This window comes from Symphalangus syndactylus, chromosome 13, assembly GCF_028878055.3.
Source record: "Symphalangus syndactylus isolate Jambi chromosome 13, NHGRI_mSymSyn1-v2.1_pri, whole genome shotgun sequence".
Classification (NCBI taxonomy): Eukaryota; Metazoa; Chordata; class Mammalia; order Primates; family Hylobatidae; genus Symphalangus; species Symphalangus syndactylus.
The window spans coordinates 91941623-91966868 of record NC_072435.2 but is presented as its reverse complement, the minus strand read 5'-3'; the positions used below and the strand labels follow the sequence as shown (position 1 = coordinate 91966868).

The 25246-nt window shown below is 35.7% G+C and overlaps 1 protein-coding gene across 2 annotated transcripts in view; it reads right to left on the bottom strand.

Annotated features, from left to right (window-relative positions):
- The window catches only part of CFAP54 (cilia and flagella associated protein 54), a 386261-nt gene that overhangs the window by 273231 nt on the left and 87784 nt on the right, over positions 1-25246 (bottom strand). For both annotated transcript variants that reach the window (XM_055237476.1, XM_055237478.1), the window contains exons 20-26: positions 24030-24206; positions 20093-20185; positions 19672-19857; positions 11210-11346; positions 8462-8609; positions 6653-6808; positions 2340-2462 (exon numbers count right to left, since the gene is read on the bottom strand). In XM_055237476.1, the coding sequence (XP_055093451.1) occupies positions 2340-2462; positions 6653-6808; positions 8462-8609; positions 11210-11346; positions 19672-19857; positions 20093-20185; positions 24030-24206 (1020 nt within the window). The remainder of the gene's footprint in view (positions 1-2339; positions 2463-6652; positions 6809-8461; positions 8610-11209; positions 11347-19671; positions 19858-20092; positions 20186-24029; positions 24207-25246) is intronic.

Here is a 25246-nt window from a genome sequence, read left to right as displayed (position 1 = left end):
ATTTATGACAAACCCACAGCCAATATCATACTGAATGGGCAAAAACTGGAAGCATTCCCTTTGAAAACCGGCACAAGACAAGGATGCCCTCTCTCACCACTCCTATTCAACATAGTATTGGAAGTTCTGGCCAGGGCAATCAGGTAAGAGAAAGAAATAAACGGTATTCAATTAGGAAAAGAGGAGGTCAAATTGTCTCTGTTTGCAGATGACATGATTGTATATTTAGAAAACCCCATCATCTCAGCCCAAAATTTCCTTAAGCTGATAAGCAACTTCAGCAACGTCTCAGAATACAAAATCAATGTGCAAAAATCACAAGCATTCCTATACACTGTTAATAGACAGAGAGTCAAATCATGAGTGAACTCCCATTTGCAACTGCTACAAAGAGAATAAAACCTAGGAATCCAAAGGAGAACTACAAACCATTGCTCAACGAAATAAAAGAGGACACAAACAAATGGAAGAACATTCCATGCTCATGGATAGGAAGAATCAATATCATGAAAATGGCCATACTGCCCAAGGTAATTTATAGATTCAGTGCCATCCCCATCAAGCTACCAATGACTTTCTTCACAGAATTGGAAAAAAACTACTTTAAGTTTTATATGAAACCAAAAAAGAGCCCGCATAGCCAAGACAATCCTAAGCAAAAAGAACAAAGCTGGAGGCATCACTCTACCTGACTTCAAATTATACTACAAGGCTACAGTAACCAAAACAGCATGGTACTGGTACGAAAACAGACACATAGGCCAATGGACACAGAAATAACACCACACATCTACAACCATCTGATCTTTGACAAACCTGACAAAAATAAGTAGTGGGGAAAGGATTTCCTATTTAATAAATGGTGCTGGGAAAACTGGCTAGCCATATGTAGAAAGCTGAAACTGGATTCCTTCCTTACACCTTACACAAAAATTAACTCAAGATGGATTAAAGACTTAAATGTAAGACCTAAAACCATAAAAACCCTAGAAGAAAACCTGGCAATACCACTCAGGACATAGGCATGGGCAAAGACTTCATGACTAAAACACCAAAAGCAATGGCAACAAAAGCCAAAATTGACAAATGGGATCTAATTAAACTAAAGAACTTCTGCACAGCAAAAGAAACTACCATCAGAGTGAACAGGCAACCTACAGAATGGGAGAAAATTTTTGCAATCTATCCATCTGACAAAGGGCTAATATCTAGAATCTACAAAGAACTTAAACAAATTTACAAGAAAAAAACAAACAACCCCAAAAAGTGAGCAAAGGATATGAACAGACACTTCTCAAAAAAAGACATTTATGCAGCCAACAGACCCATGAAAAAATGCTCATCATCACTGGCCATCAGAGAAATGCAAATCAAAACCACAATGAGATACCATCTCACACCAGTTAGAATGGCAATCATTAAAAAGTCCAGAAACAACAGATCCTGGAGAGGGTGTGAAGAAATAGAATGGTTTTACATTGTTGGTGGGAGTGTAAATTAGTTCAACCATTGTGGAAGACAGTATGGCGATTCCTCAAGGATCTAGAACTAGAAATACCATTTGACTCAGTGATCCCATTACTGGCTATATACTCTAAGGATTAGAAATCATTCTACTATAAAGACACATGCACACGTATGTTTATTGAGGCACTATTCACAACAGCAAAGACTTGGAACCAACTTAAATGTCCATCAATAATAGACTGGATAAAGAAAATGTGGCACGTATACACCATGGAATACTATGCAGCCATAAAAAAGGATGAGTTCATGTCCTTTGCAGGGACATGGATGAAGCTGGAAACCATCCTTCTCAGCAAAATATCACAAGGACAGAAAACCAAACACCACATGGTCTCACTCATAAATGGGAGCTGAACAATGAGAACACATTGACACAGGAAGGGGAACATCACACATCTGGGCCTACTGGGGGGAGGGGGGCTGGGGGAGGGATAGTATTAGGAGAAATACCTAATGTAAATGACGAGTTGATGGGTGCAGCAAACCAACATGGCACATGTATACCTGTGTAACAAACATGCACGTTACGCACATGTATCCTAGAACTTAAAGTATAATAATAATAAAATATATATATATACTAATGCTATTTCAATAACATCAAGTTTTAGTTAGTGAAGCACCACAGTTTCATCAAAAAGTTCAACAACAGATTGCTATTCTATAATGTTTAGCCTCTACACTTGCTTTTGATCTAAAAATGCTTTTGGGGTGCCATTTTTAAAAGTGTTCTTATTGTGATTAAAAGTAGACTTTCCAAATCACCATTGCTCCTAAATATTATAATACTAGATAAAGAATGAGATAAATACCTTTGTTATGTAGAAGATACAACAAGCTATCATGTGCTGTATACTTTCAAAGCTCGCAGTATGTTTCTTCAAGCAGACAATACTTGGTAGTCCTTGCAAAACCACTATACACTTTATCAGGATCTAAAAATTAGAATCGCAATGATTTTTGTTTTAAAATGTCATCCTTACTCATTTCATTATAAAATGTTCCAATCAAATCATGCAAGCTTTAAGACATAAAATTTTATTGTTATCAATAATTACTGATAAATTGTTTATTAGGTATAAAGGAAAGTACACTGAGATAAAGTTGATACATTCAATTTTGAGATTAGTCCTTCACCTGCAGCAACTTGAAAATTAGTGGAAAGAATAAAGTAAAAACACAAATGACTATAAAACAAAGCATATTTTGATAAGTAGCATAAAAGGTATAGTCAGAATGTGACATGTATTTGAGAAACTATCACATCCATGTATAGAAGGACCTTGAAAAACCAGTTGGAAGCTTATATGGCATATTAAATATTACATAGTGATTCCAGGTACTTGTAATAATAGTTTCCTTTAAAATTAAAACCAAACATTCATATCTCAGGAAATCAATTAATATTGGCATTTACTTCCTATTGTCCTTGCTTCATATTATATGATCTTGAATTTGATCAAGAGCTAGATGAGTAAGTTTAGCTTTCCAAAAGTAGCGCAAGATTGTATCAATCATTCACCATTTAGATTAACCTAAAGGACAAATTAATATATGAATGTTGGTTCTTTGGGGGCACATTAATTGCTTCAAGCTCTCATTCTAACAATATTGTTACTATTGTTATAGTACACTCATCTCTAAGACTTTTTAAATTCCTCCCCACCCTAATCACCCTCTCCTATGCTACCATATCATATCCCTAAATCATGTGAACACCCTAGTAGTTTTGGAGTTTTCCCAAAGCTCATATAAATATAAATACATATATGTGTATAAAAATATGATGTACCTAGGAGGGTTGTTGTTTTACAAAATGAGATTTATAAATACTTTTCTGAAGTGTGTATTTTTTCCTTCAACCACATCTTTGGTTGTGAACACTTCTCACCAGACATGGTTTTTGGACAACCATGTCTGGTGAGAAATGCTCTAAGTCTACAGGTATAGCTCTAATTCATTGTTTGTTTCTAATGGCTGTATAATATTATTTGGTGTGGATCAGCCATTATTTACTCAGCCTTTTCCAGGACTTCATGGTGCACATTTTCATGGTTGTACAAACTGGGGGTACTGTTACTTCTCTTTGTCACCAGCTTTTTTACCAACAACAAGAATGTCACAGTAAATACCCTTTTACATACTCAGTTGCCAACTATGATTAGCAATCAAGATGTCAGCTTTGAGATGATACCCAGTAAAGATGAGATACCATCCTCCAGAACACAGTATACATTCTAAACCAATGACAGTGTGTAGCACTGTGTCCCAGTAGGTTCCTCAGGTCCAGGAACCAAGAGGTGGAACTAGGAATGACATTATTTCAAATGGATTTTTTATTCTATAAGATAAATTACTAACAGAAGAATTGCTGTGTCAGATAAATGTATTTTTAATTTTATTAAAATTTTATTCTATAGGATAAATTACTAGCAGAGGGACTACCATGTCAGGTATATTTGTTTTTAATCTTCCTTAAAATTAGATTTAATTTAATTTAAATTAAAATTATTTTACCAAAATTCAAATGCTTGTAACAATTCACATTTCCCCCATGTATGAATGAGAATGCAATTGTCCCACATCTTCACCAGCAAATCTTTTCAATCCTGCCAGTGATATTACATTGTTAATTTAATGTGAATTTCTATGACTATTTAGAATTTGAGCATCTTTTCATATGTTTCTCACTCACTTGGATTTGCTCTCCTGTGAACTGCTTATTCATATCCTGTGCCTGTTTTTCTATTAGGTTATTGTCAGTTTGTAAGACTTTTTGTTACACATGTGTATACTTGCCCTTTGACACATTTGGAGATGTTTTTTTTTCCAAATCTATAAATGTTCTTCTATCTTTGTTATAGTCCTTTTTGTTACACATAGGTTCTTTGTTGCTGTTAGAAGTTCAGTCTTGGTTAGAAATGTTTCCCCTCAAACCCTGGACTGCACATGTCATCTCCTGGGAAATTTTTTCCGAAAGTTTTTGCTTTATTTTACACTTAAGTCTTTGATAAATCTGGACTTTTTGTATATGGTACAAATAGGGGTCAAACTCTATTTTCTCTCAGATGAATATCCAGGCATTTTACCACCATTTAGTAAAAATGTCCATTCTCTTCCCACTGAATGGGAATGCCAACTCTGTCATATATTACGTTCTCATATATATTGAGGCCTATTTCTGGAAACCAGCCTCTGGTCTACTGATCTTTTCCAATTCCAAACAATACAATTCAATTAGAGACTTCTTTCCTAAGACTTCCCATAGCTATAATCCATTCTCTAGCCAAAGGTATCCTGAATCAGTGGGATTCTAGAAAGTAACAGTGGACTACCGTAAACTCAGCCAATTGAGCGGCTGCTGTTCCCAATGTGGTATCTTTGCTAAGCTAACACATATTAAAAGGTATGCATTGATATAGCTAATGTTTTCTTTTCTATCCTAGTTCCCATTAACACTGGACAGATAAAAGTATGCATTTCAAGTCTTGTCCCAAGACAATGAATATTCTTATAACTTCTGACATAATTTTATATGAAAGGATATGAACTTTCTGGACATTCCTCAAAACAAAACATTGGGCCACTATATCAATGACATCATGTTACTCAGACTTAATGATCAAGAAATGTCAAGTACATTGAAGACCTTGATAAACACCTTCCAATGGGTAGAAACAGGCTCAGTGAAGATTCAGAGGGCTGCCACATTAAATATCTGGGGGAGGCTGGGATACCCCCTCCAAAGTAGGTCTGACATCTGGCATCTCTCACCTTTAAAAAGAAAGACCATGCCAGGTCGGCACCTTTGGGTTTTGGATGAACCATACTCCACACTTGAGAAAACTGCTCCATCTATTTATAATTGACCCAGAAGGCTGTCAACTATGAGTCTAGATTTTAGACTCTGGAGGCAGATCTCCAGCAGCTGTAGGGAATGTAGGAGAAGGAGACACACCTATGCTCCATAGAGCCCCTCCAAGGTGAATCTTTTTTAAGTTACTCAAACTGTCTAGTTAGTCTTCTCGATCATGTACTAAAAATTTTTGGACTTTGTGTGAGTTCACTCACATCTTCTAGGATGACAAAAAATGTGTCTGTGATGATCATAATGCTGACGATGACAGTGACAATGATGGCGATAACTTTCTGCAAGATTCAGCAGCAAAATCTTACATCTCTCATTACTTCCCTGTGGTAAGAATTCTAAGATGGTCCCCAAGATTCTTCCCCCTGGTGTACACACCCTGTATGATTCCTTCCCCTTGAGTGTGGGTGGGGCTCCTGAATGTGATAAGCTCATCAGTCTCATGATTACATTACCCTAGCTAGGTAATGTAATCTCCAACAGCCTTGAAAAGGCAAAGGGCCATGATGTGGAAGGGCCATGTGGCAAGGAATTAGTAGTAGGCCTTTAGGAGCTAAGGACCTCCTATGTAAAACCTCAAGGAAATGAATTCTGTCAATAACAAGGAACTCAGAAAAGGACCTCAAGCCACAGACGAAATCACAGTCCTGGCCAAGACTTTGATTTCAACTTCCTAAGACCCTAAACAGAAGACCCAGCTAACCCGTATTCAACCTCTTAACCCATAGAAACTATGAGAATGTAAATGAGTGTCCTTTCAAGCCACTAAATCCACGGTGATATGTTAAGAAACATGAAAAACTATATAATCCTTTCAGCCAGGTCTCAGCTACCCTTTTTCCATAAATCCTAACTCCTCCATCACCAAGACACCAGGTATTTTGTCTTGGGTCTTCCACCATGTTTTTCTCCAGATGATGGATTTAACAATATGCCTTGAATAAATGTTGTTTCTGACACTACAAGAACATAAAAATTAAAATAACTTTAAAACTCTAGAAAGGTAAATTGCCAATATTTAAATATGGACAGGAACAAGGACGAATATTTTCAGAGAAACCTGTTTTATGTCCTTATCTATATGTACCCAAACATATAATTTATTAAACTGTTTTTCAGTTAACTCCTAAAATTTCATAATACTGATTCCTGACCTATTTGCCCTTTATAAGAGATACATGGCTTTTCTTTTCTAAAATGAACTGTTAAGTTGCCTTTATAAAGATTCCCTTCTCTTGGGGAGAGGAATACCCTTACCTGTACAACAGGTACCAAAACAATATTGTGATAGATTATGGGAGCAAGAAGGCCATAACATTGAGTCACAGCTTGAAGGACATAGCTAGAATCATTTAGGAAGTTGCTAATTTCCAATGCCACTAATACTCTCTCACATTCAATCAGTCTGGCAATCTGTAAAGAAACAGGCATTGTTACTCAGATTCAACATAAGTGCTTAGCGTACGTGTCTCTACGGAGAAGAATGGGTAGAAAATGTGATCCTTCTGGCTAAAAACAACATGAGTGTTTGTATTTTAAAAAATCTAAATTCAGAAACAACTCTAACTCTCCAATAATGCTACCTATAGATAGCACGATCTTAGAATTAAACTTCAAAATTTTTCATAAAACAACACAAGTATCATAACAGAAACCAGTTTTTTAATCAATAAGCTAAAAACTTGGCTATATTTTTATGTTTAAAAAATCTGGTTTTCAAAAATATAAATTATATTAACAATTAAAATAGATAACATCTCTATAATATTGCCCCCATTTGATTAACAGGTTCTCATTTCCTTTTTTGATTTGAAAGAAAATGGTAAATTTTCAGTAAACCAAGCTAACCTGCTATTATGCTTCTGCTAATTATATTTCTGCTACTTAAATTTAAATGATAGTAAAATGTAAAGTTAAGGTTTTGAGAGTAAATGCCACTTAAAAAGTAGTAATCCTTTCTTACTCCTCTTTTTCCTTTCCTGGGGAAAGATTTCATTATTTTTCTAGATATATATATTCAAGATTATGTATAAAGAAACTGAGTGGTAACCAGAAATTTCCATATAGTCAGTTTTTACTAAAATGGTAGTCTACCATTCTGGAATTCATTGAAGTACTTGAAAATTGTCTTTGTTTTCAGATTGAATATGCTGAAAGAAGAAACTGAAGGTAATTTAGTAGGAACAGGTTGAGATGGTTGTGAGTACTTGGGCTCTACAGGACAGTGAACTTGTCTTGGGCAAAGAATGATTTTTTTCACTTTTATATCCCCAGAAACTGGCATAGTCCCATGTAACAATGTCTTGGTTAATTAATTAATTAATTAGTTAATGGATGGGTAGGAAATAGCAACTGTAAAAAACATAGACAGCTAAAGCCTCCATACCTAAAGAAGGAAAGAGAGAAAGAAAAGTGAACTTCGAGCAGGAATGAAAAAAAAATAATGTAGGATCATTACTAAATGCAAGAGCATTACAGAGTTGCAGATGTACATACAGCAATGTTCATAACCACACTAAGAACCTATCAATAGGAGAGAGGTTACATTCCTGCCTCCATGAAGACAACATTATAATTGAAAAAAATGTGACAGATTGATATATACCAGCATGAAAATATGTGCAAGATATATTATAAAAGTGTTAAAAAGGCAAGCTTCAGAATAGCAAGTAGATCATAATCCCATTTTCATAAATAATAATAACAGATTTGTCTAGGCATACATTCTTAAATTAGAGAAATTATATGAAAGCAAAATTGTTGTATTCTTGGAGGTGATAAGATTACAATGGGTTTCACTTTATACATTATATATTTTCGAATGTCTGAAATATATAATACTTTTATACACGGGGGAAAAGAGATAAATTGAAAAGAAGAGAAAAAAACATGAACTCGGGCCTGTGAAACTTACATGAAATATCACATAAAGTCGCATAATCATACAATGTCCTTTCAGTCCATTCACCAGACAAGCTATGCAATCACTCAAAAAACATGACCTTAAAACATCAAGAAAAAAATATAGTGAATCTGACATGTTTTTAGTCACTTTAATTCACTTACTTGTTGAGATGGGAAAATCTCATTGCCTTTAATATTATCACAGAAAAGATTTTCTTCTTTAATTTTGATGTCACTTGTTACAAAAATATTTCTAAGAAAAAGGTACAGGAGGATTGAAGAAGTCTCTGCCAAAATATCTGAATGTAATCTGCAATATGAAGTAAATGGCAGGTATAAATATAAATTGATTTAGCAGGTCAACTGGTCTTTTTACATTGATTTGTTCTCAGTATCTACGCAAAGATCCCAAAAAAGCAACAAAAATATTTAGAATAGCTATTCTTGCACAGACAAGTTCATAACTAACAAAATTAAACTACTGAAATATTATGTCACAGATACACAAAATTAATTAGTGGCAATTTTTGGGGTTATAATACATAAAGTTATTTTTTATCAAGATAACAAAATCACTATAGATTTTCAGAATCTAGATGTCACTGTCCAATTTTTCTATCTCTGTGACAATGATCACTTACTGATTTTGCTCACTCATTCTTTCATTCACTCTAACAATTGCTGAATGCCTACTATGTACAAGACACTGTTCTAGACCCTCGGGTATAAAGATGAATCAAATGGGATCTTTAGCCACAAGGAGCTGGGCTTCAGTACAAATTCATGTTTGATTACATCAACCGAGTCATTACTGCATCTCAACAACACTTCCATTTATCCCTGATGTCTCCTTGTTCACATTCCCCACAAAAAAATATTTCTAAATCCTTTGTTCTTTCCACCCCATGAGCTCTTATGTCCTCCAGGCTCGACCACCTTAGTGTTATCATCACCTACATTTTCTTCTTCAGTCTCTCCCTCTCTACTGGCTGCCTTCTCTCCACACTCCACAGTTCTTTCCTTCAGCCTGCCTCCCCACTAAGCTTCTGCCTGCTCTCCTCCTCTTTACCACCGAACTTCACATGAGTGGTCTTTGCTTGTTAGGATTTTTCATTTTGTTTTTTTTTCCTTAGCCAATTGCAAAATTCCTGGCCTATCATGCTACAAAAGTGGCTGTCTTGAATTCACCAGTGGCCTCCTAATTGCCAACTCTTCTTCATTTGTGTTCTACTCAACCCTCTCTGTGGCATTTTATTGAGCAGCTGCTCTGCCTGACCTGGCACTGATATTTAATATCGCTGGCCAGTCTCTGGTGATACTTTCACTTTCCCTAGCAATGCACTTTCTTGGACTTTCATTTCTTGACAGCTTCTTTTCAATATCCTTCCTTGGTTCCATCTCCTACTTCTGCTCCCTAAATGTTAAGCAATGCCTAGGGTTCAATTCCGGCCTTCTGTCTTTTCTGTTAAACAGTCATTTCCTGGGAGGTATCATTCATTTTCAAGATTTTGATGATGAACTCAATGGACAATTTCTAAATCTATATCTCTAGCCTTGATGCTCTCCTGAGTGTCAGCACTAGATAAATAAACCTACTGGCATCTCATATTCACAAAGGCATCCTGCTGGAAAACCAAATTCAAAATATTCTCAATCAAATTAATTATCTTCCTCCAAGAACTTGTTCTACCTCTCATATCCCCTTAGTAGATGTCACAGACTTCCCAGTCAGTTAACACTAGAAATCCCAGTCACTTTCCATTCCTTTCTCTCTTATCCCCACAAGTCACATAATATCTAAGTCCTGTCTCTTCCTCCTCTAAAATGCCTCTGAAACCCATCCCCCCATAGCGTATAGCATCCTCGTACATAGAAAATGCTAAGTCTGCATTTGTTTAATTGAATGGAATTATCAAAGCCTTGCCTGAACCAATATTTGCATATTTAAGCTCATTATTTTTGATTGAGGAATGAAGGGTTTTGTCTCCTTATTTTAAAACTTTCAGGCATTAACAGCCAGGTGAGGGAGATTCTTGTTGCTTTTGAATTTGTTATTGAGACTGCCTGAAATTACAGTAATGCTCATTTCTGAGCCTGCTTCAAACCTTAGTTCTTTTAAGGAAAACGGCAGTAAAGACAAAGGATAGTAATTTTATATGGCTTCTACTGGCCTATTTGCACTTGCCAATGGTGTAATCCTGGGAGCCTCTTCTAGCAAAGGAAAAGCCTTCTTACCCTAACAGTCAACCTGTCAGACCATAACCTTAACCCTAATTTGACCTTTTTCTGGTACAAAAGTTCCCAATGCATATTTGTGTTTTATGACATAACTGATATTACTTTGGTTTGTAGTTGGTATTTTTACTTCATAACCTTCAACCTTATGCCTCCAGTGTTTTTGCTGACTCTAGAAAGAAAGTTTCTCGGCCAGGCATGGTGGCTTATGCCTGTAATCTCGGCACTTTGGGAGGCTAAGGTGGGCGGATCACTTGAGGCCAGGAGTTTGAGACCAGCTTGGCCAACATGGCAAAATCCCATCTCTACTAAAAATACAAAAATTAGCAGGGCATGGTGGTACCCACCTGTAATCCCAGCTACTCGGGAGGCTGAGGCATGAGAATCACCTCAGCCCAGGAGGCAGAGGTTGCAGTGAGCCAAGATCATGCCACTGCACTCCAGCGTGGGTGACAGAGTGAGTGAGTATTAAAAAAAAAAAAAAAAAAAAAGAAAGAAAGAAAGTTTCTAACAAGCACATGAGACCTTGCAATGTATACTCTTATTACAATAGTTACTAGAAATCATTTTATATGGACTATCTGAACATGACATTAAAAATAATTCCAGGCTTCACATCCAGCATCTATATTTTCAATAAGCAAATTAATATTTTAGAAGAATATTTCTAATTACCTTCTCTGTGTAATAGTAACTATATTGCTTAAACAAATAACAGATTGTTCATCCTGAAGTGGCGAAGCAACAAAATAATCCCAAACTGGTGAGAAAACTTTCTTAGCCAATTCATAGTTACCAACTTGATAGGCAACCTATAACAAAAAGCACATATTTATGTAATAGTTTTATTTGTGAATGACTGTTTTAAACAATAATTCTTAAAATATACAATATATGACAGCATTTTATAAGGTGCTATCATACGCTCATTTCAGATACAGTTATTCACATTTGCTGTTCTGTTCTATAGTGCTATAGTCAGGTAATGGCCACTGGCAAGGGAGGCAGATACATTTTTGAAATCTCTTTTATTTCTAAATTGCATGGAAATTTGAAACTCTGTAAGGATGTTTGAAATCCTCATAAGCAAAACAAAGATCACATCTGAGCCAAATTAATTTCATTTCCATCTATCTCAGCAGTGCACTCCATTTATTATAGATACTGCTATAATGAACAATCTGTTCCAAGAGAAACAATCAGATTTCCCAAACCCAATATATGAAAAATACTTTATTCTTTTCTGGTTCTGACTGACACTTTCAGAGCTTTTGTGCAACAAAAAGTTCACGAGCTGAAAAGAGTATAGAATAAAACAGAGAAGCTTTCCAAGAAGACATTATATGCTTTAAGTTTAACAAATTTAACATTAGGCAAAATAAATAATTTCAGTGGTGAAGCCTAGAGGCTCAAAAGAAAAAAACTGACTTACCTGTTTTTTATTGTAGAATATATTTCTTTAAAGAGGTTCCTAAAAGCACTCCATTTAAATATGTAAGTAACAATATAAAATCTCACCAAATGAGTTCTACACTGCTTCAAATCCTTTATGGAAACAGCTAAGGTATAAAGTATAAATGCATTCATGGAATGAAGTAAGTGAATGACAAGTTACTAGAATATTCTCCACTTCAGGGAATAACTTAGAGGGCCAGAACTTTTCAAATCTGCCAATGAATACTCATGATCTCCAACCAGTAAGCTTTTATGAAGTTTCTAGTCTGTGTTAGGCACTGTAGAGATAGACTCTTCAAAATTTAGATAGAGATGGTATCAGACTCTATGAAACTGGAATTAGGTTAAAGGCATAAAACCCATAACATCACAGAAAAACTACAAAGAATAACATAATAATTGCAGAGGCTTTGGAAAAGGAAACATGAAGATTTCAAGGAAAAGGCAGGGCTTGAGTTGAACCCTAAGGCAGAGATAAGATTCAGATCGGCACAGTTAAAACAGAATCGCCAAAAGGTCCAGTAATGGAAATGACTTTAAATACATTTAGGAGAGACTGGAGAGGCAGGTCAGAGTTTGAAAAAAGAAAAAAAAAATAGACATTTCATCCCTGCAAGGTCTGAGATGAAAAAAAAAAATGAAAAGAAACAAGTGGGTAATAAGATTGGACAAGTTCAAGTGAGACATGATTTCAGAAGACCTTGAAAATCAGATGGAAGAATTTAAAGGTGTCAAGTACTGGACTAAGCACTTCATGTGCATTGCTGTATTTATTCTTCATCAAAGTTCTACGAAGTGAGCTCTATTGCCATCCCTATTTGTGAATGAGGAAACTAGAACACTGAAAAGTAGAATAATTTGTACAGAGCCTGACAGTCAGTAAAAATAGTGAAGCCAAGTCTTAGAGTGGTAAATGAGTCGCTTTTCTGGGCTACATTAATCAAATGACTCAGCTGTACTAAGTGGTCACTGAAATATAAATATATATAATTAAAATATAAAATTATTAAGGTTTATCACGGAAAGCAATAACAGATGATGTGTAAGAGGGTTGGTGAAACTATAATTAACTGTTCTTTTCTTGTAAAATGTATCCTTTTTAAAATAATGTTCTTTGTTCCATCAGTTAACATTGCAAAACAAGAAAAGATACCGTGATTAAAATTAAGGTTTATAAAATCATGAGGTTTTGTGAGGTTTCTTTAACAGAGGAGTGCCATGATATAAGCATGTTAAAAAATGGTTAACCTGGTTCTGGTAGTGATGTGCAGAACAGATTTTAGAGGGGCTGAATTAAAATGAGAAAGAAGCACTAGAAGACTAAGGAAATAATTAAGTACAGTAGATACCTCCTCTTTGATGCCTGACCTTCGCTTGGCTTCCAGAACTCCACTCTTGGTTTTCCTTTTACTTCTTTCCTCGACCTCTTTATATTGGTATGCCCCAGGGCTCACTCTGTGAACTGCTCCTCTTTTCTGTCTACCCTCATTTCTTGTTGATACCACCTAGTCCTATAGTTTTATCACTCTCAAATCCCTCTCCTGCCTAGACCCCTTCCCCAAACTCCAGATTCATACACCTAACTGACTACTCAACAATTCTCTCCATATACACTAAACACCTTACCTCAACATGCCTGGAACTGAACTGATCTCCCACTCCCCCGAACCTCCACCACCTACACCCTTCCACAACTCAGCTGATGTCAACTCTGTTCTTTCAATTGGTCAGCGAATACCTTAGGGTCATCTTTTATTTTTCTCTTTATGGACTCTTGTTAGCTCCTCCTTCAAAACATGTCCAAACAATGACTACTTCTCACCACATCAGCTACTACCACACTGGCCAAGCCACCTTCACCTCTCACTGGGTTACAGCAGTGGATGGTGCTGCCACTCTACCCCCTTATGTTCTATTTCCAATGTAGCAGCCAGGGTAAACCTTTAAAAACAGGAGTCACATTACATCATACCACTACTCCAAACTGTCCAATCGCTGTCCACTTCACTCAAGTCAAAAGCCAAAGTCCCTGTAATGCCCTGGAAGTCTTTTCATGATCTGCTCCCCATCTACCCACTCACCTCTTAGCTCTTTGACCTGTCCTTTTACTCTCCAAGGGTCCCTCTGCTCCAGCCACACAAGCCTCCTGCTGTTTATCAAGCGTACCATGTACATTTCTGAAAACCTCAGGGCTGTTGCTCTAGCTGTTCCTTCTGTAAATGCTCTTCCCCCAGAGAGCCATTCCCTCATCTCCTTCAAGTCTCTACTTAAATCTCACCTTCCTTGATCACCCTATTTAATATTGTAATCTACCTTCCATTCCCCCACTTCACATTTCCAATTCGTTTTACACACTCCACTTGGTTTTTCCATAGCATTCATTATCTTCTGAAATACTAGATAATTTACTTGTTTACTGTGGTCATTCATTGTTTATTACCTATCTCCCACCATGGCATTCTGTTCACGTTGCTTAGAATAGCAGTTCTCAAAGTATGGTCCCCGGGCCTCAGCATCACCCAGGAACTTGTTAGAAATGCAAATTCCCAGACCCAAACTCAGGCCTCGTGAATCATAAACTCTGGCAGTGGGACCCAGCAATCTGCTTAACCAGTACTCCAAGTCATTCCTATGTGCACTCAAGTTTTAGAGTCACTAACCTGAGGCAATGCCTGGCACAGAGTAAGCACTCAAATAATGTGTTGAATTAATTTAAAAATCCTCTTTTCCTGATAATATCCCTCTAACCACAGAGAAGGACACCCAGCAGTTGTACTAGACTATAACAGGGTTGTCAGAGACTCCCCTGCAAAGCAAGATGGGCCCCCATCCAAAGTTTGGTTCTGATGTTAAGACTGATGACACTCCATACAGCAGGAAAATTTGAGAGAAAGTATATTACTTACACAAGGGACTTCTTGGGAAATCTTAGGCACATGACTGTCTGGGCTGGCTTGGGCAAAGCAGACGGAGAAAGCAGAGGGAGAAGGCCCAAAGGGAAGGTTGGGCCTTCATAGGAGTTGAGAGATAAGACTGGGGAAAGTCCATGCTGGCTGGAAGGTTTAAATTTCCTGCTGCCACAAAATAAGGAGGAGAGCTCATAGGCCTTCTTATCATCCTGTCCAGATGTGGGGCCAAAGGCAAAAAAGAAGGGTGAGGTTTAAAAACAAGTCGCAGCCGGGCGCTGTGGCTCATGCTTGTAATCCCAGCATTTTGGGAGGCCAATGTGGGCAGATCACCTGAGGTCAGGAGTTCGTGACCAGTCTTAGGTCTGTGAAGTGGGGGAATGGAAGGTAGATTACAATATTAAATAGGGTGATCAAGGAAGGTGAGATTTAAGCCGAGACTTGAAGGAGATGAGGGAATGGCTCTCTGGGGGAAGAGCATTTGCAGAAGGAACAGCTAGAGTAAAAGCCCTAACATTTTCAAACAACATGATGAAATCCTATCTCTTCTAAAAATACAAAAATTAGCCAGGTGTGGTGGCACACGCCTGTAATCCCAGCTACACAGGAGGCTGAGGCAAGAGAATGGCTTGAATGCGGGAGGCGGAGGTTGCAGTAAGCTGAGATCGCACCACTGCACTCCAGCCTGGACAACAGAGTGAGGCTCCATCTCAAAGAAAAATAAATAAATAATAAAAACAAGTCAATAAAAAATAAAAACAAGTCACAAGTCCGTTGTCAAACATCAAAAATGAGATCAGCGGCATTCCAGCCTGGGCAACAGAGTAGGACCATTTCAAAAAAAAAAGAGAGAGTGAGATCAGACTCTTTATTATACTGGGTGGGCCAATCACATTATCTTTCCCAGGAATTTGGAGCCACAATTAGAGGCCAGTCAGCTGCTCTCCGTTTATAGCTTAAATTGAGGGATATATAAAAACTCAGGAACTGCCAGCTTTCCTCCAAAGATGGAGAAGTAATGAAAGCTAATGTTTAGAGAAAAATACAAGAAAGCAGACACACAGGGTGAACCAGAAATATGAGACCTAGAGCTGCCTGGACTCTGCTGCATTCCCAGGGCCTAGCTGCATTACCCCAAGCTGAGCTGGTTCCATGACTTGTAATCAGAGTTTTAACTGAAACCATAAGTCAGAATTCTCTAAACAAGTATTACTGTCATCATAATGAGATTGATAAAAAAAAAAAACATATTTCAAAGGATGAAGTGATGACATCTAGCATATAACCTGGCACAAGATAAACATTGACTAAATGATTCATCCATAAACAGATGAGTGGAAAGAGTGGTAATCTTCAGTTAGAGGATGAGAGGGAAAAGAAGAGTTAAAACTCTTTTTGTTATTGTTGTTGTTTTTAAGACAGGGTCTCACTCTGTCACTCAGGCTGATATGCAGTGGCATAATCTTGGCTCACTGCAACCTCCACCTCCTGGGCCCAAGCAATCCTCCCGCCTCAGCCTCCTAAGTAGCTGGGATTACAGGTGCGTGCCACCACATCTGGCTAATTTTTGTATTTTTAATAGAGACAGGGTTTCACCATGTTGCCCAGGCTGGTCTTGAACTCCTGACCTCAAGCAATCTGCCTCCCTCAGCCTCCCGAAGTGCTGGGATTACAGGCGTGAGCCACCACATTGGGCCTATTTTTTTTTATTTGAATAAAAAATAAAATAGACAAAAGACAAACCATTATTAATAAAAGGGGTTTTGATTAATAATGGATTTTAATGAATTCACATATGAAGTGGGAGTCGTGTGAACTTCATTTCCCCTTCACCTGCCACCATCGTGATTGCTGACAAAGCATTCATGTTCCAACATCAAACTCTACTGCCATACAGATCATGAAGACCTGCTGATTAACACCAACACAGGAAGAGAATAAAAAGAAAATTGATAGAGGAAGAGGCAAAGACAGTGAAAGGGAAGGAAGACAGTTAAAGAGAAGAGAAGCTCTCTAAGGAGCAGAGGGTCACTTAATAGATTGGAGAGATGCAGGCTCTAGAAGACTTGGCACATGTTAGGTGTCCAATACGTGACTTCCTGGAACCTGGACAGAGCAGTCGAAAGGCATGAGCTGGTCCAAGTGTCAGGCTTGACATCTGCTACCTGAGCAACCTTGGGTACATTTCTTAACCTCCCTGAGACACCATTTTAGGGATACAGTGGGTTTGGCAGAGGAAGGATTAAATTAATCTGTTCCCTCAACTATAAAAGAAAAGTAATCATACCACCTCATGGAGTTATTATAATAAGTAAATTTTATTTATTAGTAAAATAAATTTTAAATGCCTGGTACACAGTAATTCTTAAATAAATGATATTCCTCCTTTTCTTATCTCAGTAAGCCATTGTGCCCACTCACTACTTGATTTGGTAGTTCAACAATTCACTCGAATATGGCATTTTGTCTTACATCCATTTTACAGATAGGAAAATTGAGACCAATTTGCCTAAAATCAGTCTCCAAGGTCAAGATCAGAATCCTGCTCACAGATTTCTACTCTTCTACATTTATATCATATTATCTAGTCATTTTCTACTTAACAAGGAGGAATAAAAAGAAATAAATCTAAAAAGAAGAGAAAATAGCCACAGAAAATATATAATTCAAAAAGTTTCCTCAAAAAAAATTTCCAGATACACTAAACTAATAGCCTTTTACATTTAGGGAAAGCCTAGTACAGATTCACTTGATTTTATTAATATTTACAGAATAATGCTGAGTAAAAAGTACAACCTAAAGTCTCAAAAGCCAAGTTAATCACAGGCATTTAGTGAAATGTCTCCATGCTTTACTATCAAATATTTATAATAATATGTTTTAAAGAAAAGAACTGTCCTGAAACTAGAAACTAGCCACTCTCATGAAAATTAGATTGCACTTACAAAATAGAGGTACATTAACTTGCTGAAACTTAAAAGCTTAAACTTCAGTTGTAAATTAAGGTTTAACAGGTGAGAAAGCTTTGCTTTAGCCTCTTAACATTATGAGACAGAATGCCCATAAACCATCATAAATAAACTACAGAACTACAAATATAGTGTCAGTAAAGAAACACAGGTCATTACTTCATGACACTACTCATTATCCCAGCAGTATGGCTCTGACTTAGTTTTATTAACTTTCAATGAAAGTTCTACCAAATTAAGCCCCAGAGTCAAACCACTCCCTGGAGAAAAATCAGGCCTTGATGAAATATTCAGTTCCTCACAATAACACCATCACTGCAAATTAGGGAATATATTAGATTCCAAAGATACCAAAATATCAGAAAACCATGAGCCAGTATGACACGCTAAACCAATACTAGACAAATCCTAGTAATTCTCTCAATTTAATTTTCTCTGAAAAATATGATATATAAAATGCCACTAAGATCTTATAATACTAATCAACTATTAAGAAAAAATAGAATAGAAATATGACAAAATTTAGAAAAGCCATCAGCTCTACAGCCAACAATAGGCTTAAAATTAGATACTTGAGACCTAGGTCAATGAGTCACTCTTCCTAGCATCCTCTTCACTGGTGACATATTTTAAGTCAGGCAACAACTATTTTGACAAAAAACATTAATTCATGAGTATATCCCTAACTAAAAACAATACTATTTATTCAATGCCTACTGTGTGATAATATTTGCCAGGCATAATTCCATTTAATACTCATAATACCTCTGGGAAGTAGCTACTACTGCTACTCTTGCTTCACAGATGAAAATTACTTGTCCACTATCACATGGCTGTGATAGTGTGAGGAGCTGGAATTTGAACTCAGGTCTCTCTGCCTCTACTGATCCAGAAGTTTTACTTTTATAAATTTACCCAAAGAAAGTAATCATGGATGTAGGTAAGGATTTATATACAAAGTTGGGCATCACAGCTGTGTTTATAATAGCAAAAGACTGGGAAGTATCTAGATGTTTAGCAATGGAGAATTACTAACAAACTACTATATATCCATACGATTCAATGCCATGGAACCATTAAAAATTATGTTTTGGAAGAATACTTAATGGAATACAGAAATGTCAATTATATGTTAAGTGAAAATATCAGGATGTAAAATAATATGTATACTATGATTTAAATTATATATTGTACATAAATTCATATACACATATGTGTGTGCATGTGTATATATATATATTAATTAGATAGATAAATAGGCAGATAGATACACAAAAATAAAAGGATATCTCTGGATTAGGGTTTCTCAATCTTGACACCACTGACATTTTATGCTGGATAATTCTTTGCTATGGGGGCTATCCTATACATTGTAGGGGGTTTATCAGCCTCCCTGGCCTCTATTCACTAGATGCCAGTAGCACCCCTCTAGTTTGTGACGACTGAAAATTTCTTCAGACATTGACAAAACTGCCCCAGGGTAAGAACTCTGCTACTCTGAATGACAGGATAACAGATAACATTTATTTTCTTCTTTATGCATTTCGGTATTTTCCAGCATTTCTAAAATTAATATATATGTGTTACATTTGTAATCCAGGGGAAAAAATGTTATTGTCAAAAAGTAAATTTACTAATGAGAAGGAATGATTCATATTTTATGAGACAAAACTGTAGTAATGGAAAATATGTGTTATAAGAGCTTTAGAATATCTACTGTGATTTTTATTTCCATCAGAAATTACTTCATAACTGCTTAATGGAAAAAAAAAACATAGTGGAAAAAATTAGCAGAAATCTCTTCTACCTGTGTCAGGAACATCCGAGCAGTAATAGTAGAAAGAGGTGGATAAACCAGAATTGGTTTAGTTGTCTCCCCAATAGCACCACCGACAAGCTTTCCATTATTAGAATAGGCAGCAACTGCAAATACATACTTTTCATTGGTTTCTAGACCTTTCACTTCAAAAATGCTTTTACCATCAGCTGGTATCTGTTAAGAAAAATATATTTCAAGTTATACGTGAAAAACTAAAATAACATGACTTTTAAAATACAATTAAGTAAACCTTCTATTAAAAAAAAACAGAACCTTTTTCTTTCACTGTTGGATTTTAGTTATGATTCAAGTGGAAATTAGAGAGATTCACCAAAACAATGACTTCATTTAAAAATTTAATTATCATTAAAGGCTTCAGTAAGATTTCCTGACATTTAATTTGACGTACCGCTTCTCCTGAATTTGGGAGATGATTATTGTTTAGCCGTACTTTTCCGTAACTTCCTTCTGCTTTGCAACCCAAAATGCAGTACCAGGAGACCTGCCGAGGAGAAAAATGAGCCTGTTTAAAAGGCATTCTTTTATATCAATGTAGCAAAAAAAAATACTTTTCTAAATAAAAATGTAATGATTCAAGTTTTAAAACATGAAATCCAAGTTTACAAATATACTTAGGTTTAATCTTTAAAGAGTAAAAGTAACCTTAGCTAGTTTACTAAGGCAATTAAGACTAAGATATTATTCATTATTAATTATTTTAACCACCATTAATTGAACAGTTCCTACTGCTAAGTACTGTTAGGAAATTTACAGATATTTTCTAATATGCACAACTCTATGAGATGGGATTACTATTATCATTTTGCTTCACAGGAAATGGAGATGCAGAGATGTTAAATAACTTTGCCCAAGATCAGACAGATAGTGGCAGGGGTTGACTCCTAAAATGACTTTGTCTTGATGTAAAAAAAAAAGATTAACACTCAAATTATTTTTATATTTTAGATGATAATGTATGACAAAAAAAGCAAGTGGAAAGAGAAGCAAGATACTAAAACATATTATTTTAAATAAAATATAAAAATACATATGAAAAACCCTAGAAGAAAACACCCCTAAATAAGAACAGCAGTAGGATTTGGATGATAAAATGGTAAGATGATAGGTAGATAATGGGTTAATTTTTTTCTCCAATTTATACATTTTCTGAAACATGATATTACTTTGATAATTTTTATATTTAGTTTAATTTTATATTTTAAATATAAACATTAGACATAAATCAAACATAAAATATAAATCCCACAGAAACAACTAAACTTAACCTTGATTAAATAGTTAGACAATAATCCTTTTGCCAAGGTGTCAAGATAATGAAGATTCATTATTGGAATGAACTATTCTCCCTACAGAGAAAAAGGGAGCTAGGTGACACCTGACGGGGTAGTATTATGAACGAGCCATACTGCTGAGGGTTATAGGGGTCATGGCTGTGTCATTACCTTCTTCCCAGAGGCAACTCCTAAACTACAAGGCAAGCTAGAAAGAAGGAAAAATACAATTGTCTCTAAAAAAAAATACAATTGTCTCTAAATACAACTACCTCTTACAGCTTGTGTCTGCTACTCCTGCCTCCAGGTCAACAGAAAAATACTAACAATGTCCAATTGACACAAGTGGTTCTCAACACTGACTGTGTTCCAGAATCACTTCTTTAAAATATAAATTTGTACAGAATCAACCATTTTGTAAATTACAGATACCCAAGCCTGTCTAGCTTCAATGAATTAGAATTTCTGATGCAAGTTTCCAAATCTTTGTCTTTCCAAAGAATATTTCTCATGTGATTGTGATATGCACAACTGATTAAAAAGCACTAGTCAAAGGCAGAACAGGACAAAGAGAACACAGAAGGAACCTGAAGCTGAAGAGTAGCGTAGAAAAAAAAATCAGATGAATCTCAGAAAAAAAAAAAAAATGCAAAACTAACTTCCTTTGATTTCCCATGCAAAAAGATACTATTTTTCAAAGAAGAAAAAAGGCAGAAAGACTATGTTCTATGATTTATATCATTATTTCTCCAAGTTCTATTATATAAACCAGAATTTGGAGGGTAAAATTCTCTCTAAAAGCATTTTTACAAGCAGGCTTTATATTTTTATTTTGTTCCACAGATGAAGACATATTAGTTTATGTAAATCTAAGAAACAATGTGTAATTAGAATCTACATAAGGGTAGAGACATCATGAACAAATCAGTACTAACTTTAGAACAGTTTATACGTAGTATAAATAACATTAGCATTTTCAACTACAAAAGTAGATTTTAATGAAATGAATGCCTCAACAAGAGATTTTGAGAAAACAAAAGATGGCCGAAGCCTCAACCCAGAAAACTTATTTAAGCCCATAGCACCATCTAGTGCTGATGAGAAGGTAACAGATGGTGATAATTTCCTGGAACTCTCTAAATGTACATAATACACATAAACTTCCTATAATGTCCTGATTGATGAGTCCTAAAACTACAGGCCAAATATGAGACTCTTATATCTTCCTATTTCTAAGAATCATAAAATGAAATAAACTAATCATTAAATCGAAGTACATAAAGAATACGATTTTGGTTAAAGAAACCCAAATATTTGAACAAAAGCAAACAAAAACTCTTAGTAAAGCACGTGGTCTTAGTTCTGTACTAATTTTCCAAAATTAGTGAAGCGCTATTCTTAAACAGATTCCAAAAATCCGAAGTTTAACTTTAAAACCAGTATCAACAGCAGTAATGCATCTATCATAGCACAGTTAGGATAAGATGAATGTCACTTCTATTCCCCTCCTCTCACAATTATAAAGCACTATGAAGGTTGTCATCAGTTCTCACTGATGTCCACTTGCCATTCCTGAAGCTCCTCAAAGTATGTAAATACATTTAATCCATATTTGTCTTTATACCTCAATTACCTCGCACAGAGCTTGACAGATTACAGACACTCAATAAATGTGCATTGGACAGAATCCACAAAAAATACCACCAAATAATGTAATCACAGTCTATCACTTCATTATTTTTTGTTCTTTTTTTAGATGGTATTTCGCTCTGTCTCCCAGGCTGGAATGTGGTGGTGTGATCTCAGCTCACTGCAACCTCCATCTCCCAGGTTCAAGCGATTCTCCTGCCTCAGCCTCCTGAATAGCTGGGATTACAGGTGCCTGCCACAATGCCCAGCTAATTTTTTGTATTTTTAGTAGAGACAGGGTTTTACCATGTTGGCCAGGATGGTCTCAAACCCCTGACCTCAGGTAATCTGCCTGCCTCAGCCTCCCAAAGTACTGGGATTACAGGCCTGAGCCATCGCGCTTAGCCCATTACTTGTTTTGAGTAAGCTTTACTACTTACATTTAATACAAGAAGTGGAAAGATATCAGTTAATATGCCAAGAATATAATACATTATCTCATTTAATTTTCACAGTAAACACACTATCCAAATGAAAAAAAAAAAAAAAAAAACCCTCAGGAAATGTATTTAGCTTTCCTAAGGTCAGACTTCCAGGAAAGGTTGGAGCTAGAATTATAAACCTAAATCTGTCTGACTCCAAAGCCTGTGTTCTCTCTACTATACCAAGTTGACATAACTTCAAGCAGAACATCCTAAAGAGAAACAAAGATAAAACTTTATTTTTATGTAACATCAAAGAGCATGTTGTTGATCATCCCAAAGAGGAAAGTGTAGTTTGTAAAATATAAATTAGGTAGAACCAAATTCTTGTGAAGAAACTGAATCTCAAGTTTTAGTCACATATAGGCCAAGTTCTGAGGCATCAGGGATGGGAGAAAAAGCTCACCTTCCAATAAACACACAAAGATGTATGGTTTATAATATGGTTGGAGTTGTCCTTTGTTTGTGTTGAAAGAATCTACAGTTACTTGGAAGGACTTCGGGCAGAACCTCTAGACTCATCACCCCTAAATTTTACACACTCTGCTGCCTCATACCATCACTGACTCTGAAGTAACTTCACCCTTTTCAAATGTCTGATTCCACTTCAAGTGAGACTTCCATCTTGAGCACACGAGGATGTCAGCATATAGTGTGTCATGGTGACAAGGATACTTACAAGGAGGTGCTTCTCTACTGTTTCTCCTAACAATATATTTGGGTATAGCAATGCAATACAGAGCATATCATAAATATAACAGCATAAGGGGCAACATGTCATGGAGAAACTAAGTATAGATAAGACATTGGAATATTAATCCAGTGTTCAGTGCTTATGAATAAGGCTATTCAGTTCCTAAAAGCAATCAAAGTATAAATCACGGTACTTATAAAAGTACTTATGTTGCTTTGCATGAGGCAAAAATTTTACTGGACACCATACCTTAACCTCTGAAGTAAATGGAGCAGGTTTGAGTGTCACAGAACAATGAGTTCGAGACAGCAGGATAGGTGGAGGAGGGACTCTGCTTTTCTTTCTTTTTGAACTTTCCAAATATTTCTGATAGGAATATAGGGCATTTTGTTCAGCTTCCATCCTCTGAATTAAGGAATATGCTTCCTATAATGAAATATGAAAATAGAAAAATATATGCCAAGAGCTTGAATTCTATTTATGTTTATAGAATTCTAGTGATGTTAAACAATGTTATATTTTTATATGCAGTTTTTCAAGCCTCAGAGGCTCAAATATATACATATATATTTCAACTATTTAATGATTTTGCAAAAGTAAAAGATGCCTACTAAATAAGGTTAATCATGATCACCAATGGCATTATATTTATATATCTTATATGTTTATCATTATTATCATACATGAATATGAGATATTACATTTTTAAATTGAACCTTCTGAATATCTACCATCATATTTCATTTTCCCTAAAAGGTTCATACCACAATCATCTGCATTTATGCTGATGAATTACACACCTACCCTAATTCAGCTGAAGTGTGACTCTCAAACAATAAGAATATTGGTATATGTGGTTTATGAAATAAATATTATTGAGAGTTTCTTTTTATCAGCAAGAAGAAATAAAATAGAAAAACCATATTCTGTGAAGTTGATGGAAAGGCAACCACTTTTTAAAAAGGTTATATGCATAGAGATAACACATAAAACAAAAGAGAAATATAAAAATCAGACCTAAATAACATTTCAAAAGTAGGGCTAAATACATAAGCAATAATAATAATGCATGTAAATGGGTTACAATTCCTTTTAAATTAAAAGGCAAAGACTCCCTAACTGAGCTCTAAGTAAAAACCCATGTAAAGATTAAAATTAAAGTGTTGATAAAGAAAGAATAATCTTTTCAATAAATGGTGCTGGGACAATTGAACATTACATGCAAAAGAATAAAGTTCAACTCCTACTTCACACCACAGATAAATATTAACTTAAAATGAAATATGCATTCAGATGTAAGAGCTAAGATTATAAAACTCTTAGAAGAAAATATATGACCAAATCTTTGTGACCTTGAGTTACACAATGGTGTTTGGAAGATTCAATGCAATGATGCATTTAAAATGCTTAGTGTTTGGAACAGAGAAAGCAGTCAATAAATGTTAGACATTGATTATGATTATGAT